The 16,335-nt window shown below is 40.3% G+C and overlaps 1 protein-coding gene across 4 annotated transcripts; it reads left to right on the top strand.

Moving 5' to 3' along the window:
- The first annotated feature begins 158 nt into the window (after positions 1-158).
- Positions 159-11,892, top strand: LOC128784382 (interleukin-1 receptor-like 2). Of its 4 annotated transcripts, none has more exons than XM_053935945.1 (12): positions 159-197; positions 1,457-1,644; positions 3,086-3,155; positions 4,351-4,594; positions 4,901-5,087; positions 5,863-6,025; positions 6,304-6,369; positions 6,921-7,035; positions 8,602-8,750; positions 9,041-9,184; positions 10,577-10,738; positions 11,251-11,892. In XM_053935945.1, the coding sequence occupies exons 2-12, from the start codon at positions 1,597-1,599 to the stop codon at positions 11,640-11,642; spliced, it is 1,740 nt and encodes a 579-aa protein (XP_053791920.1). In that variant the 5' UTR covers positions 159-197; positions 1,457-1,596; the 3' UTR covers positions 11,643-11,892. The 4 variants fall into 4 exon arrangements, with proteins under 4 accessions (XP_053791920.1, XP_053791919.1, XP_053791921.1 ...); XM_053935944.1 differs by lacking the exon at positions 159-197 and adding an exon at positions 632-840; XM_053935946.1 differs by lacking the exons at positions 159-197; positions 1,457-1,644 and having other exon boundaries at positions 2,313-3,155; positions 4,351-4,468.
- The last annotated feature ends 4,443 nt before the right edge of the window (positions 11,893-16,335 follow it).

The following is a 16,335-nucleotide window of genomic DNA, read 5'->3' as shown; positions in this document are numbered from 1 at the left end:
CAGGGAGGGGACGGGGGCTGGTCCTGCCCTGCCCCAGGGCCACCCCCCGTCCTGGGGAAACTCAGGTTTGCAGGCGGGGAAGGTGAGGCGTCGCTGGGAGGAGCCGCCCTTGCAACAGCGACAGCGGCGCCGTGGTCCCTCCGCTGCCAGGGCTCTCTGGGAGGCGGCCGCGGGGCTCCCCCGCTCCCGAGGAGCAGGTAGGGGACTCCCCGGGCCCTGGCCTGGCCCCAGCGAGCCCTCGGTGTAACGGGGGCTCAGGGTCTCGCCCGGCCCCGAGAGCCGGCGGCGGCCGGGGCGGCAGCGGGTACGGGCAGGTGCGGCCGGGAGCGCTGCTCTCCGGGGCTCCTGTGGCAGGGCGGGCGGCTCGGCCAGGCCGGGATGATCCGAGCAGCGCGTCCGTGGAGCTGCTGCGCCCGTGGGCACGCTTTGCTCCGACGCCTCGCTTTTGGGGCTGGGAGGTGGCTCGGAGCGAGGTAGTGCCTGCTGCGGAAACTAGGGGCTGGGGACACTTTTAGGAGTAGGGGTGAGACCTTTTGTAAAGGGTCAGCCCTGACTGTGGCTCGGTTCCTGACCGAAAGCGAGCGAGCGCCTGTTCTTCGCAGCTGCCCCTCGGCACTGAGCCCGGCGGGTCACCCTGCCGGGCCCGGCGGTCCCTGCACCGCCCGGGAGCCACAGAGAATGTTTCCAGAAGTAGGTCGCAATTTAAATGAAGAGTATTGGAAAATGATTTTCTGCCCCGCTGAGGGATGCCAGCGTTTCACAGAAACACGGCTATCGCCATAGTGGCAGTGGTGTCACTACATCCTGACGGGGCTAACACAACTCTTCCACTCTGACTAGGTATGTCCAGTGAAGGAATTTATGTATTTGCTGTCACCTTTTTTTTTAGTGATAAAAAGTGAGACACTTGATTAATCTCTCTAGAAGAGACATGGTGTACCTTGCAGTTAATAGGAACATTTAAGGCAATATGAAAAAAAAAAAATATATACACATACATATTCATTTTTTTATGATTTAAAATGTTCCTAGGCTATATACCAGAAATAGTGTGATACACTGACTTGCTGTTGGTTCTCTCAGTTCTGAGGACTGTTGCAGGTTTGAATCAGTTTGTGCTTTTGAATGAGATTCAAATAAACCTGCCACAAGTTTGCCAAAATCAGTGAAACGTGTGATCCTTCAAAGTTTTGAGGAGACTTCTTTTTTTAATTGAGTAGATCAACTTTGAAAGGACTAAAAAGCAGATGAAAAGGTGGTTATGAAAAGGTACATTATGATTTAATGAGAAATTTTAATGAAAATTATGCCTACATGCCATCGTCGATGCTGTGATTGTAATTCAGGTGCACGTATCATTGAAGACCTCTTTCAGACAACTGATGGGGTTTTTTTAGGGGGGATTGGTTGTAGTAATTTTTTTTAAACTGCAATTGATAGAAATATTTCCTTTCAGGGTGAAACTTCATGGACGTGGCTTCGCGTACCTGAATTTTTTTTCCCCTTCGGAAAATCTGGGCAAAGATAATTAGAGCTGAAGTCTGTTGTGAATGATAAAGCTCCACAGGTCGATTGAGTGCTCAAGATGTGGACAGAATGGCTGGGGAAAGGGAGAATTTTAGCTGTTTATCATGGCAGAATGTGGTAGGAAAAATATTTGCAATTGGTTCTGCAGTTGTGTGTATTTTATTTTCATCCTTATTTATGTGAATGCATGCACAGAGAAGAGCCTGATTTTGCTCTTGTGTCTACCTTCCATAGAAATAGAAATGTTCCATTGTGAAAAGTGAGAGACAAGGGAGTCTCCTCAAAGTTGTGTGTATGGTTTTACACAAGGCTGTATACATGTTTGCAAGTCTTCTATGTTGACAAATTTAAATAGATAGAAAGAACATTAAAATTATAGAAAAGCAGGATCCTGGAAGACTTTCTCTCAGGATGTGGTAAAATACTACTTCTGCATCTGCTAAATCTACTGGTGGGGCAAAAAACTTCTCGAGAGAGCTCTTGTGAGACAGAACACAAATGATGTAAGAGAACAGAATTTCTGAAAAAGCAGTGATTCAGAGAAGTCATAAAAAAAATACCTGCTCAGAAGTGGAGTATATTCAGTCCTGTTTTATCTTTAAGTTATATCTGTTACAATATTTTCCTCTTCTTTAAAATTAAAAATTATAGATTTTTAAGAGTTACTGTTCATCATGAATAATGGAAAACATAGCTTTTGTACAAACACATATAACCTGCCTCCTGAGATTTTAATGTTTTGTGTATTTCTATGGTCAGGATTCTTTCAAGGACTTATCCCATCTTAGAGCTAGGCAAGAAAAGACCTGCCTGATAATTTGAGTGAAGATTTGCAAGGAGGGAGGAGGAAAGAGAAAGAGAAGAAGGGAAGCAGGCACTGCAAGAAGCAGTGTGGATGACTCAATACATGGCACACTTCTGAGTCAGTCCAGTGAAGTAAGACACAGCAGGCGGAAGTGTCATCTTAGACTCTTGTGGAAAATGCTGATCAGCTAAATGTTCTTCAGTAGTACTCAGTAGTACTCAAAGAACAAAGATATGGTTAGAAATCATTAGGAAAAAAATCCAGAAAAACCCAATAATTGTTTATAAATCCATAGTGCACTTATGTTTTGAAGACTATATGCAAGTTCTGTCCTGTCCTCCCCATCTCAGACAAGTTGTAGCATAACTGGATGCAGTACAGAAGTGTGTGGCAAAAAAAGTCAGAATTATGAAATCAGATTCCATCTAAGGGAGAGTTAGAGAATGTACTACTGTAGCTTGGGAAAGCAAGGAGTGGGAAGGTGTGTGCTAGAGGTGTAAAAAAACTGAACTGCTTAACAAGCTGAAATAGGAGATGTTCACTCAATTTTTTCTTCTGGCGTAATAATTAGGAGCTGTCAGGTAAAACAAACAGGTAACAGGCTCAAAACAAGTCAGAGACAACTCCTGTATTTCATTTGTTCTCTTTAAACTGTGTAATTCCTATATTAATTGTGTAATGCAAATGTTTACTTTAAATTATGGAAGTTCATATTGGAAACCACTAATTGAAAGTTTTTTTCCATTTTGGCAGGGAAACATGACATCAAAAACGCTGTTTTCATGTAACATTGCAACAGCATTTCTGTCTTTAATTATTGCAAGTAAGTCTGTTGGTGGCTATGGAAAGTCTTGTTCTGAACTTTTTTATGGAACTTTTTTTTTCACACAAGTAATACTAACTTTCTGTGGAAATGGTAATAGTGAAATTTACATGCATGCCAATGCATTCTTTTAAATAGTCCCAAGAGCAGGAACCTATAAAACATAATATGTGGTATTTCATGTTCTAACTTAAAACAGAATCATTTAGGTTGGAAAGGAGCTCTTGACATCTAACCTTACAGGGTCGAGATTTTGTAAATCTCTGCAAATGGAAACTCCACAACTTCTTCTCATGGTTTTTCATGCAGAACATAAGAGGAAAGAAAGGGACTGAAATCAGAGTAGTATTGTATTTGTTGTGTCCTCCTCTGTTCTGCACATTTGCCACTGATAGTTATCAGAGACAGGATTTTGGTCTAAACAGACACTTGCATGAGTCTCTGTGGCAATTCTTATAAATAACAAAGCAAGAAAGTTTTAATAAATATATTACTGTCTTGGGAACATGACCATGGTGTCCAGAGTTAGTGCCTTTTTTGTCATATTGTAAAAAATAAAAAAAGCCCAAACCAAACTCTTGGTGTTGCTCTTTTCCTGCATGAGTCTGTGTCAGAAGTAAAGAAAATTATCTCATTGGTGATTGTAATGATTCCTCTCTAAATGTTCATTAAATTAAGGGTCAGTTGAAATTCCTATAGCAAACTTAATATTTGTACAACACGATCTTTAACTTCTGTGTCCTCTTAGGATATTTAAATGTCAAAAGCATAGTCTGTCTTTAAGGATTACTTTAACTCCAGTTAAGTGAAGTTAAAAAATAAAGGCATTGAATGTGAAAGTTCTGTGCATGTGTGTGTTTGTGTACATGCCCCTGAAACAGACTGGAGAAACACAAGTACTTTAGTGATTTGCATCTGAAATAAAACATGCAAATGACAACTCTGCTACAAAGACATTCTACTGAGTGTAAAGATTGCATTCAAAAAACAACATTTCATTTTAGTGGCATAACTGTATCTATAAACTACTGAGTAGTACTCTCAGCTGTAATGATAAGGGATTAAAATTGTATTTTCAGTAGTTGACTTGAGAATGGAGGTGAAATCTCCAATGAACTTTATAATTAGAAAATGAGTTCAGTATATTTTTGTAGTGTCTTTGAGTTTTTCTTTAATGTTTATCTCTTTCCTTTAGAGAAATGTGAAGCCTATGATGTGATGTTCAAGCAAAGTCTTGTGCCTGATGGGCAGCCTCTTGCTATTAAATGTTCACTGGAAAAGAGCTTGAAAAGTGGAGGCTACAACTTAACATGGTATAAAGTTGGTAACCAAAGAGCTGTGCCTAGAGACAAACTGTCTAGAGTTCATCAGCAGAAGAATCTAATTTGGTTTCTTCCTGCAATGTTAGAAGATTCTGGAGATTATGAATGTGTCATAAGGTGAAAGTTAAGAAAAAATTATATTTTTACAGAAAAGAGTTGCAAAGAGAGTAACTTTTAAAAAGGCAGTAAAATTTTGAGGGTAAGAGAAATATTAATGAAGAAGAGGGAATGCAAAAACTAACTTTAGTTTGGGAAAATTAAGTCTAGTTTTGGGTTTTTTTTTTCCTTGTAGGCAAAAGTAAATTTATTAAAGAAACTGTAAACATTTTTTCTTCTCTTTCTTCTTCAAAATGAATGCCATACATTTTTTGACCAGCCAAATATGCTAAATAGATTAATTTAATTGTGTCTTATTAATTGCAGGAATTTGACAAGCTGCAAGAAAATGTGTACAAAAGTAACAGTTTTTGAGAGGATTGATGGTTTATGCTTAAATGAAAAATTTGCTGTGGAGGAGGTGATATTCACGTCATCTTCTGCAAAGGTCGTGTGTCCCCACTTGGATTATTTCAGGAAGGAGAAGAATATTCAGCCTGTTCGTTGGTATAAGGTGAGAATATAGTGTTTTGTCCTGTCTTATAGCTGTCCATTATTTATAATAAAAATCAGTGATCTTTGATAATTAGAGCAGAAGAACTAAAGATTTACTGTAAATTGGAGAAAAATGCTTTTAAAACAAATTGGAAGAGGATTAAGACTTTCTGTCTTCTAAAGGTGTTCTTGGTTATCAGGGCAGAATTTCAGCTGAGGTGTAGGAGTGATGCTGACCCATGTACCCACCAGGTAGCATCTGTTCACCTGCCAGGGAAACATGGCCTTGTGTGGAAACAGATTGACTGTGGCATATCCATTAGGTGCTCAATACTACTCTATTCCATTATTCTATTTCTTGTTGTTCATGCTCTCTTAAAGGCTCTTTCTGTTACAAGAATGTAATCTACCTTCTGCCAGATTCCTGTTTCAGGTTCATGGAGTCCATATGGTACCAGTAGCATTGAGGCTCCTTAAAAAATAAAATCTAAGTATCGGGTGGTGCTTCATTGTTGAATACTTTTGCAAATACTTACAACCCACATTTTAATTTCTCATTTCTCTAATACCGAAAGTTGTTTCCCAAAGGAAGTGAACTGGGGTCTTCAGATTAAAATCTCACCTGAAGTGAATTGTGCATTTCTTTATATTCCGCTGCCCTCACTCTTCCTCAGCCTCTGCAGGGTGTCCATCCTTGTGCCGTGCTCCATTGAAATTTCAGATTGTATCAAAGAGAGACAAACCATGGAAATATACAGAGATGTGAATTAACAGAATTCTCTACGCAATTTTAGGACTGCCAGCTGCTGAAAGGAAAAAGGTTTGCCATTTCAAACAGTGACCTTATAATTTTCAATGTGACTGTACATGATGGAGGAAACTATACGTGTGAAACAACATATACCTATGATGGGAAACAATATAATGTTTCACGAGACATCAGTCTGGTTGTAGAAGGTAAGTAAATAATTTCACTGTGTTTGTGCTCATAACTAAAGTGGAAAGACCTAATTTGTCGATGGACATGCTTAGGACTACTGTTTTTCACCTAAATATGCAGTAATGACTACCTGAGATATGGTACTTATGGTACTTTTTGAGTGATATTTTGTTATAAAATGGCTGACAACCTTGTCTTTAGTACAAGGGGTGTTTTTAGGTTGTACTTGCATTATAGAGCATAAAACAGACTGCAACTGCCCCTGGTTTTCTGAAAAGCACTTTCTTTTGCTTAGTGACCCCACCAAAAAAGCCTCCAGAAATAACTTACCCTAGAAACAACTCCATTGAAGTAGAACTTGGTAAGTAGATTTCTCTAGAGAAAATATGAATTTGTATCCTAGTTAAAATGTATTCTCAAGGAGTATCCTATTCTGTGCTTTCTTGTTTTTATTTTATGGAAAAAACTACCTCAGTGGTCAGTTTCTCTCTGTTGATTTCACAAAGGAGGAATGAGGGATGAGAGGGAAAGAAACGAGGCACGTTGCTTGCAAAGTCCTAAAGAAATTTCTCAGATGCAAGGAAAATTGTAGGAACCCAAGTGATTATCAGTCACATCTATTGCTTTCCATTACTCTGGAAGTGATTCTAAGAACAGGTCCATCTCCAATCTGCAGGCAAAGTGATGCCCCAAGGGGAGCATCTTCTTCCTGGATTCAGCTTCTTCTGTCCTACCATTCTCTTTCTGGACCTGCAGATCACTGAGAATATAGACCCTCTGTTAGAGTAACTTTTTTGGAAGTGTTTAGTACCATCCTTAGCTGGTGTGCATGTATGAATCTTTGAACAGGATGGTATAGAATTTAATTAGGTTATGGAAATTAATTCTTTACTTTGTAACACAATTTTATAGGCTCACAGGTTACTGTGGATTGCAACACCACAGGTGCTGATGGGTATGATGTGTACTGGACAGGCAACGGTATTGATGTATTTTATATGAGCAGAATTTTTGCAAGTCCCTATGAGTAAGTATATTTTCAGATTAGAAGATACTGTGTTGGCAACCAAAGTGGAACTTTCTCCCTTTGATATTAAAATATTTAGCAACATTTTCCCCTTGCTTTAAATAGCATTCTTCTTAAAAACTCTGATGCTTACCTTCTCCAACTGACTTTCTGCTTTGAAATAGAAACTTTAAACATAGTAGAAACATGAGCTTCACATGTGATTGTGTGTTTCTTACTCATTGTGAAAAATCATTCTGAATTTCCAATGTTGGGAAAAGGTGTTTTGTTACAGTCCCATAATTGTAATACTGTTTCTTTTGAGCAAGCTCTTGCCTGGCAGAGACCTCTTTTGGTCGAATCAGGCATGTTCAGGTGCCTGATTTATGATCTTCAGACTTAATCTTTCTTCTGTGTTCCACATCTGCCTCCCCGAAAGATTGCAAGAGGACAAATCTGTGCTATCCAGGAAAAATTGAGATTTCTAGATTTAAGGGCATTAAGTTAGAGAAATTTAACTGAGATCAACTGAAGAGCTAATGGAAGACTTTATTGAGGGCATTTGTACTGAAGCCTAGGGGTTAGAGGAGAAGAGACAGATTTCCAGGGATGAGCTGGGTCTTGGGAGGACTTGGACTGAGTAAAGCATGTGAAGTGCAAGTGGGAGATAAGGTGATGGTGAAAAGCAGGTCAAATGGAATTAGAAGAAGAGAAATTATACTTGACTGGAAAAACCAACTCAAATTGGAGCAAGAGGCAATCTAAAATTGTCTTAGACATGATACCTTTAGAACTAAAAATTTCAGGGTTTTTTTTGTCAGCCCTTATGGTGGCACTGGAAATAAAAAAATGTGATAATTTTGGTAAATTCTGGAGCACTAGCTAGGACCAAAAAACCAGTGAAGAAAAGAGAATGATGTCTACAAAGTAAGAAAATAGTTGCAAGAAATAAGTTTCTGTCATAAACAAAGGGAGAAATAAAATGCTGGCTTATTTGGGTGCTCACCAAGAGAAAAAACACTATGCAAAAGTAATATATTAGACTGTCATAAAGAATTGTAGTGCCATAAACAATTGGGCCATTCTGCAGAGATACACGGTCACTGAATTGATATTGCAAAAGCAATGCTATTTTTTGTACTTCATAGCACCTACATGGTCACCTTTGGTCACTTGCGTTACTGATGTTGGTTCATTCATTCCCTGAATGTCATATCCTATTGTGAAATATCTATGTCCATCTATTCTTACAGGGATTGGGAAGCCCATAACAAGAGTTTATTTAGGTTCATAAGAAATATTTTTGAACTTCCAACTATAGAAACCTTATGTTCCTTTGGGGAGACACAGCTGCAGATAAGATAACGTCTTGATGTCTTGATGCTTTCCAGTGCATATGCTAAATGTCAGTACGAGGAGAGGTCTAGCTGTTTGGGCTTCTTTCATATTATGTAATTGTTCATCTGTTGTGAAGTGTGGTTGACATTTGCAGAAGGAAATAACCACTGTTGTGCTGCAGATGTTAGAGATGAAGCCACTCCTGAATGGGCTGTGGTTTTATGGTTATATTTGTCACCTTTTGGACAGGGGAGAAACTTCTTACGACGGGCGCCCTATGCATTCTGTGAAGCTAATCATTTCAGAAGTAAGCAGTGAAGATTATGAACAGCCTTTTGTCTGTCAAGCTTCAAATGCCTTTGGCCAAGTTGCATCCTATATTATATTAAAACACAGAGGTAAAAAATACTATTATTTTCAGGCCTGTGATTATCTATACTTCCCTGAAGGTGTTTTGATAACAAATTCTCGTGTATCATGTTGAAAGAAAACAGATGTATTACAGTTTGTGGGATTTGTGAGCCTGTGCATAGGGAAGAAATCACTATAGCATTGTATTTATCATTATTTAAAAAACAAAGTAAGTAGGAATGAAATATGTAATATTCAAATTTGTATTGAATTTATGTGAAAGATCAGATTTGGACCAATTAGACAATTTAAAACAAATTTCTTATGCTTTGTGCAGTTCCTGACATACAAAGATGGCTGACTGGAGGGCTTGTCTCTTTGTTAATTTTAACATTTATTACTTTAATAATCTACAAGATTTTCAAGATTGATTTGGTGCTTTGGTACCGTAATTCTGCCTGTGCCCTTACAAGTGAGGAAGGTATGTGAGTGTGACCAGGTATGTAAGTGTAATTACCCTATTGATTTTTTTTCTCTTGTCTTTACTTCTGCAAAATAATGGGATTATTTAGTACAATGTATGTAGAACTTCCGTAAGGAATTTTCAGATACGCACAGACATTTTGTGCAGGATTTTTTCAGCCATATGGGTAAAATATATTCTTGAAGTAATAAAACCTGTGTAATATTGAAGGCAGTCATAGTGAGATAGGTCAAAAGAACTATAGGTTATTCCAAAATGAGCATGTTCCAAAATGAGCATGTTTATTGCTTTTCTGTAGTTTCTTTACATGTAGATTTAGGGTCACTCTGATGATGAACAATAGGTGTCAGCAGAGCTACATCCTGTAAACTGTATGTTTAAAGACGTGCCTTAAATATTTATTTTGAAAATCAGACTCATTTGTCAGAAAATAATTTTGTTGGATTTTTCTTTCATTTTTCAATTTCTCTCTGTTACCCTTGCTTTCCTTCTAAATCCTGTCAGTTATGATGTTGACATATCAAAGAGAAAATTTTCTGCTAGTTCTGTTTTCTGGTATCCTTCTAATGTGTTTTAGTTTAATGCACTGTAGGCAAATATATTGTGTGTGAAAACACACAATAAGCTTGAAATAAGCACATCATATGTATATTTCATGTCAGTTCTCAGAATTAGACTGTCTGAAGTTCCCCATGGCTTAAAAGTGAATGCATTACATACATTAAGATAGTTAATATTTACTTACAGCTGTGCTAAATGTTTTCACAGGAAAATCATTTCAACTCCTGGTCAAAAATTCAGTTTTACGATAATACTGTAATAGACTTCTAATTAAAAGAAAAAAATAATCAAAGTTTTTAACTTGTTGAGTTAGATCTGATTTTGGCTTGGTTCTTTCAGTCCAGCTTGCTATGCAGCCTTACATCTCAAAGCCTCAGAAGCCTTCTGGCCTTTTCTTCTACCTGAGTAAAGCCCTCCCAGGATTATTACAAGAAAGAATTGACATTTTTCCACCTTCTCTTGTGGTTAGTTAGAGGTGGAGATAACTGCTGTTAAGTTTCTTTCAGGAGAGGTGCTGAAGAAAGTCCTGTGAGAGGGTACTTCCTCAATGCACCTCTGTGATTGGGAACTCCTTCCTGCAGGTCCCAGGTCCTGCATCCAGCTCATTTGGTGACTCCTTCATCCCCAGGATGGGAAAGGAAGTCAGATTCTGTGGCTGGTCATCTTTATTTTGATTCATAGAGCATTTTGTTTCTGTGAGGTGATACTGTCAGATGGGTGAAATCAGCTCCAAATTACTATTTCTAAACAGTCCAAAAATGAAACTTTGCAATAAAGGCATTTTCCTAAGTTTTAGTTTTTTAATAGAAATGTTTGTGTTTGTTTTAGATGGAAAAATCTATGATGCATATGTCCTGTACACAAAAAGCAGTGAAGGCAGAAGTATATGTTGTCTGGAAACCTTTGTTCGTAGGATACTTCCAGATGTTTTAGAAAAACAATGTGGATATAACCTTTTCATATTAGGAAGGGATGATTTACCAGGAGAAGGTATGCTTTAATTAACAGAGTTAACAGGTTGCCTTTTGAAACATTGTTTTCAGGTTTTACTTTATCTATGTATTTTAAACCCACATTTTTGGAAAAGAAAGCTATATTTATTTAGTTTTAATGAATAATTTGCCCAATGAAAATATTTTCTTTTTCTTTTTTTTTTCCTTACTGAAAATTTTCTTCTGATGTTATGAGGGTCTGCGCTTTCTTAGTGATGAACAAATGAGGGCTCAATAATTAATATTAATTATATTAGCATTAATATCAGCATTAATAATACTGAGTTTTTTTGAATGATAAATTCTCCTGAGGGCTGAAGAAAACAATCTTTTTAGAAGTTATGTCATGCAATGTATCATGAATCATGATTGGCAGTGTGAAGATCTTAAAGCAACCACTGCTCTGAGCTAGCCACAACTTCACATGTTTGCAATTTTAAAATAAAGAACTATTTTACACCAGTTGTAAAGTTTCTATGCAGACTTTGATTGTTCCTTCATCACTTACAGCTGTGGTCAGTGTTGCTGATGAAACCCTTAAGCAAAGCAGAAGACTGATGATGATTTTGGGATCAGAAACACCTAGGTGCTGCCTGTTGGAAGACACCTCTGAGCAACAACTAGCTATGTATAATGCTCTCATCCGTGATGGGATTAAAGTGATTCTTATAGAAATAGGTGAAATACAAGACTACATGAGCATGCCAGAATCAATCAGATACATTAAGCAAAAACATGGAGCTATTCAATGGAAAGGGGACTTCTCAGAGAAATCTTGTTCAGCAAACACAAGATTCTGGAAAAATGTGCGCTATCAAATGCCATCCAGGAAAAAGGGATCTTATTCTGAAATGCATTTGTTGCCCCTAACGTCGAACAGTTCTGCAGCAAAGGAAAGTTAAGAAGCACTTATTTAAATAATACTAAGAAGGTAATTCTGAGTTGGGATGTTTCTTGCATATTCTTTTTACTACAAAGTAGATGTTTTCTTTGAGGAGTAGAAACTGCTCATCCCTTCCATAAACTGCACCCTAAAAGAAAAAAATTCTGTGCAACTTTATTTCTGTACTGATTTTGGATAGTGACACAATTTCTTGTGTTAGTCTCCATCAAATATTATATATAAACATGGTGGTGATGATACGCAATTAAGTAGCCGTGGTTCACATAAATGTTGTATGAAGAAACAGCTGTGAAGTCCATTTTTTAAAAATCAAAACTGCAGTTGATAAATTAAAAGTCTGTTTCTATCATCAACATTTTCCTAGTCATTCTGTTCCAATTCTTGTTGCCTCTCCATGTTTATCTGTTTTCCTTATTGCTGCAAGAATCTGCTCTGTGCAAGCTTTGTCTGCTGGGCAACAGACCTTATCCTTGCTTCTTGAAAGGGTTGGGGAAATACATGACATAGCAGGTATATTTAAAACTCATCACAACACTAAATGTGTTTCTGCTGAACAGTTGGTACTAAATGTGTTCAGCGAATGGAAGGGAATGAAATCTGTGGATTTTTAGAGTGTTAAACAATTCTGTGATATCTGGTGTATGTTTACTTTTTAAACTTAGTCTCTAATGCTTAGGAAACTGAAAATAGTTTGTGTTTCTTGAGAACAGGAAGCTTTTTAGACTGTGCTGCTACTCTGGAAACCAGATGTTCTCATGCTATGTCTCAGCTGTGCTAACTGCATGCACAGAAATTCACTGAGAATCTATCAAAGAACTGTGCTTGGGCTGGGTATCCTGCAGAGTGGAAAGTGGCCAGTTCTGAAACATGACCAAATTGTAATGTCAAGAAATGGTATCTCATCTACTTGTGAAAGAAAAAGTTAGAGGCATGTGGCTATATCAAACTGCTTGAGAGTAGCTTGGTATTTCTGGATCCCAATCCACTTTTGGTGTGCATCACTGTGAGAAAACGGAATGCTGCTTCCTTTTCAAGGTGGTCTGAAGCAGCAGGAGTTTTCAGGCTCCAGCCTTGAAGAACATAATCTAAATGCAGATATGAATTTTGCTTGCTTTTTAAAAATTATTTTCTGAAGTTATGTAGGTTCCAACATCATGTTTATTGCCAGGGTAGCATCTGTCATGGACTTTCTTTCAGTTGGTTCTCAGAGGTATGTCTGTCTAGAATATATTCTTCATGGGCTGTATTGATGGGAGAGAAAGCAAAATCTAGGAGTGGAAATATATAATCAAAGGGAAAGATTTCCAATAGCATTTCATGGTACTTTTTTTCTTTGTAAAGGTGTAGTAAATACTCCTTAGGAGCAGTGTCTCATTCTCCTGGCTGTGGGGTTCACAGCTGTGTAATTTTCCACAGCCTTCACTGACTAGAGACTTGCTCTGAGGTATCACCAGGAAAACTGGGAACAGGATAGAGCCATCAGATGAGGCACTATTGTCCTAGTAGATGTTAAATCCATGTTCTTTGGAAATGCATAATATTTAGGCTGGAATCTTTAGAAAAATAAATGGAGACTTGAAGAATTCAGATAACCATAATTGTCAATTTTTTACATTGTGTTTAGACTTAGCTTGCTCAAAAAAGTATTTAAAATTAGTTTATTTCATTCCTTTTTAAAATTTGGGTTTAAAAACAGAACCATCTTATTTTCTGTGCAGAAAGAGAAAATTAATATGGAAAAGGTGTTGAAACTGTGGTAGATTTTTTCAGCTTATTTCATATGCTTTGAAATTAAAAGAACCAAACAAACTAATGACTAGGACTTGCAGTACTACATAAAAGTAAATTGATTTGCAATTTGTGCTGATATTTTTTTTTATTCTGTGAATGTGCTGTTATGACTTCTGGCTGCTTTTTTTCATCATTCTTTTCAGAGGTTTGTCACATTATTCAAGATAATAATTTTCCCATTTCTCCACTAAGTGAGACTTCTAATGACTCTTAAGTGAAGACAGATTATTGTGAGTCAGTGTAGGAGGAGGGGTTGGGTTCCACCAGACCCCTCTTCGATGTCCCCCTTTTATGCCTGAGTCCTTCAGAGGTATGCTTATCTCGCTTTTTCTTACACCTGACCAGGCTTCACCTCCCTTTTTTGTTTTTTTGGTTTTTTTTTCCTTTTCGAAGAGGGTGATTTAGCTGTGAGACCTGATATAATGGGCAACCGCCTGTCTCCAGCTCAACGGGAGTTTTATATCCAAGTTAAGTCCCACTTTGTTTTAGGGAACATTTATTTTAATAAGAGAGATTTAAAGCCTTTTGTTAAATTTATTTTCGAACATTTTCCTGCTACTACACGGGAAGATGTTTTGGTGCCTGATTTCTGGGGAAGAGTTGGGAGAAAGATTTACGATTTACAAGTTCAGGGGAGGGTTTCAGTCGGTCGTTTTTTTCCGCTGTTTCATTCCATTCTTAATTTGTTAAAAAAGAAGGGGGAGAGTTGGGTCCCCAGTTCACCTACCTCGTGTTCCTCCCCGCCCAATCCTAGTCCCTCTTCCCCTAAGGGCGGATCGGGAGACATCCTGCCATACATCGGCACAGAGCTGCTGCCGTCTCTCTGCTGCTTCCCGATCCTCCCTGTCCCATTCGTGTGTTGGGACAGGCCACCCCAACACACGTCATTCCTGTTCCCTCCACACCAGAGACCCTAATCCTAGTTTGAAACCCTGTTGCTCTTTAGAGGACTTAACTGAACAAATGGGACAAAATGGCGCCTGCCTCATGGCGAAAAAAGACCAGCCCCAAGATGGCACCCCTCCTTGTCCTTCACCCCAGAAAATTCCCGCTGTCTCGCCCCCGTCTCCTCCTCCCCCTCCGTCGAGTGCCGCCCCTGTGTCGGGACCCATCCCCTCCTTCCCTCTGACCACACCCCTGGGTGGGCCCCCTATGGCTGGGACCAGCCCCCAAGTGGGCCCAGCCCCTGTGGGTGGGAACCCCCCACCAGAAAGTCATGCCCTGGTGGGTGGGTCGGGACACGCCTCCCCCTCTCCTGCCACTGCTGGTTCCCACACTACCGGAACTGGGAGGAGGCCTGGCCGGAAGCAGGCCATCCTGGCCTGCCGGGCCCACTGTCTCCGGGACCCACTGGCCAGGGAGAGGCACCGTGCCCTAACCCAGCCTGCTTCATCCTCGGAAGAGGATGAGGAGAGTGGCAGCCCCCGGCCTACCAACAAGTCGGGGGGGTGGGTTGGGCAAAGATCAGAGAGGAGGCAATTAAAGATGGGGATTTGGAATTGGCACGGGACTTGGGCAGCTTTGTGGCACCAGTCATCCTCCGGTGGGGGAGGGAGCCAAAGTGGGAGCAAATTCCATACGCTGAGGTGAAGGAGTTAAGGAAGGCTGCCAAAGATTACGGCAGAAACTTGCCTTTCTTTAAAAATGTGCTGGACTTAACATTTGCTGGACGTTTGCTAGTCCCCCATGATTTAAGGTATATTGCTAAGGCACTGTTTTCTCCCACCGAATGCGACCTCTGGGAGATTCATTGGAAAAAACTGTTGAAACCACTCCTGCGCAAGTATGATCTCGCAGAGGTCGTGGGAGAGGGGGACGAGGCAATGGAGGCCCTTGCTGGAGAAGGGGAGTTCAGCAGTCCGGAGAACCAAATTCTACTAGCACAGGAGCTGCTTCAGGACATAGCAGCAGTGGGAAAGGAGGCACTCCTGAAGATACTGGACGGTAAGACCCCCCTCCAAAACTTTTCTTCCATCATGCAAGGGCCTAAGGAGACTTTTATTACTTTTGTCGATAGACTGAAGGAGGCCATTGAGAGACAAATAGACAACGTAGAAGCTCGTGCAGAGCTTCTACGAAAGATGGCCATTTCTAATTCTAATTTGTAAACAAAAAAGATTCTCCGTGCACTACCTCAGGACCCTGAGCCCACCATCTCTCAGATGGTGGAGGCTTGCACAAAGGCAATGTCAATGGAGCACACGGTGGCCCTGGCTGTCAGCAAAGGGGTGGGAGAGGCCATGATAAACTTACAAAATACGCGCTGTTTCAACTGTGGTCAGCTGGGTCACATCCAGGTGAACTGTCCCCACTGGCCACAGATTCAACAACCTATCTTGCCCCCCCAAGACCATATCCTAGGAACCCATTTTATCAAGATCACCAGTTTCATCTACAGCGACAAGGGTACCAGCCAGCGGGAAACTGGAGGCGAAGCGCGAGGAGGGGCCGCGCGACGACACCAAGTGGCCCTTCTCAGCATCCCAGCCTCCCAACCATCAGGGAGGACGAGTGGCCGCGCGGCCAAGTCCAGCAGTTCAGCGCAGCCACGAGGACGGACTCCGCCTCTTCCGCCGGACAGGCACCCTAAATCAGGGCAATCGTCGGGTCCTCCGCAGCAGCGTCACCATCTCACTCCAGGATGAGGACCTGACAAGAGTTCCTGCTGGGTTCCTGGGCCCCCTCCACGACTGTCGGGACACCACTGTGCTCATCTTAGAAGACTCCTTCAACACGCCGAATGAAATCACCATCTTACCTGAGGTAGTGTGTTTTCCACCAGGAGAGGAGATCACCGTCTCCGTCATTTGTAACCACCCGCCATTTACTTTAAGGAAAGGAGATCCTTTTGTTTTGCTTTACGTACTGGACACCCACGATGACCTGGACACAGAGAGACA

The sequence above is a fragment of the Vidua chalybeata genome, chromosome 2 (assembly GCF_026979565.1).
Source record: "Vidua chalybeata isolate OUT-0048 chromosome 2, bVidCha1 merged haplotype, whole genome shotgun sequence".
NCBI lineage: Eukaryota > Metazoa > Chordata > Aves > Passeriformes > Viduidae > Vidua > Vidua chalybeata.
Note: the sequence above shows the minus strand (reverse complement) of the source record. Positions and strands in the feature narration are given on the sequence as shown.

Coding starts and splice junctions, on each gene's coding strand:
- LOC128784382 (XM_053935943.1), top strand. CDS start 3,011: ATGCAAATGTTTACTTTAAATTATGGAAGTTCATATTGGAAACCACTA. Junction 5,088..5,862: donor AGCCTGTTCGTTGGTATAAG/GTGAGAATATAG, acceptor ACGCAATTTTAG/GACTGCCAGCTGCTGAAAGG. Junction 6,370..6,920: donor CTCCATTGAAGTAGAACTTG/GTAAGTAGATTT, acceptor ACAATTTTATAG/GCTCACAGGTTACTGTGGAT.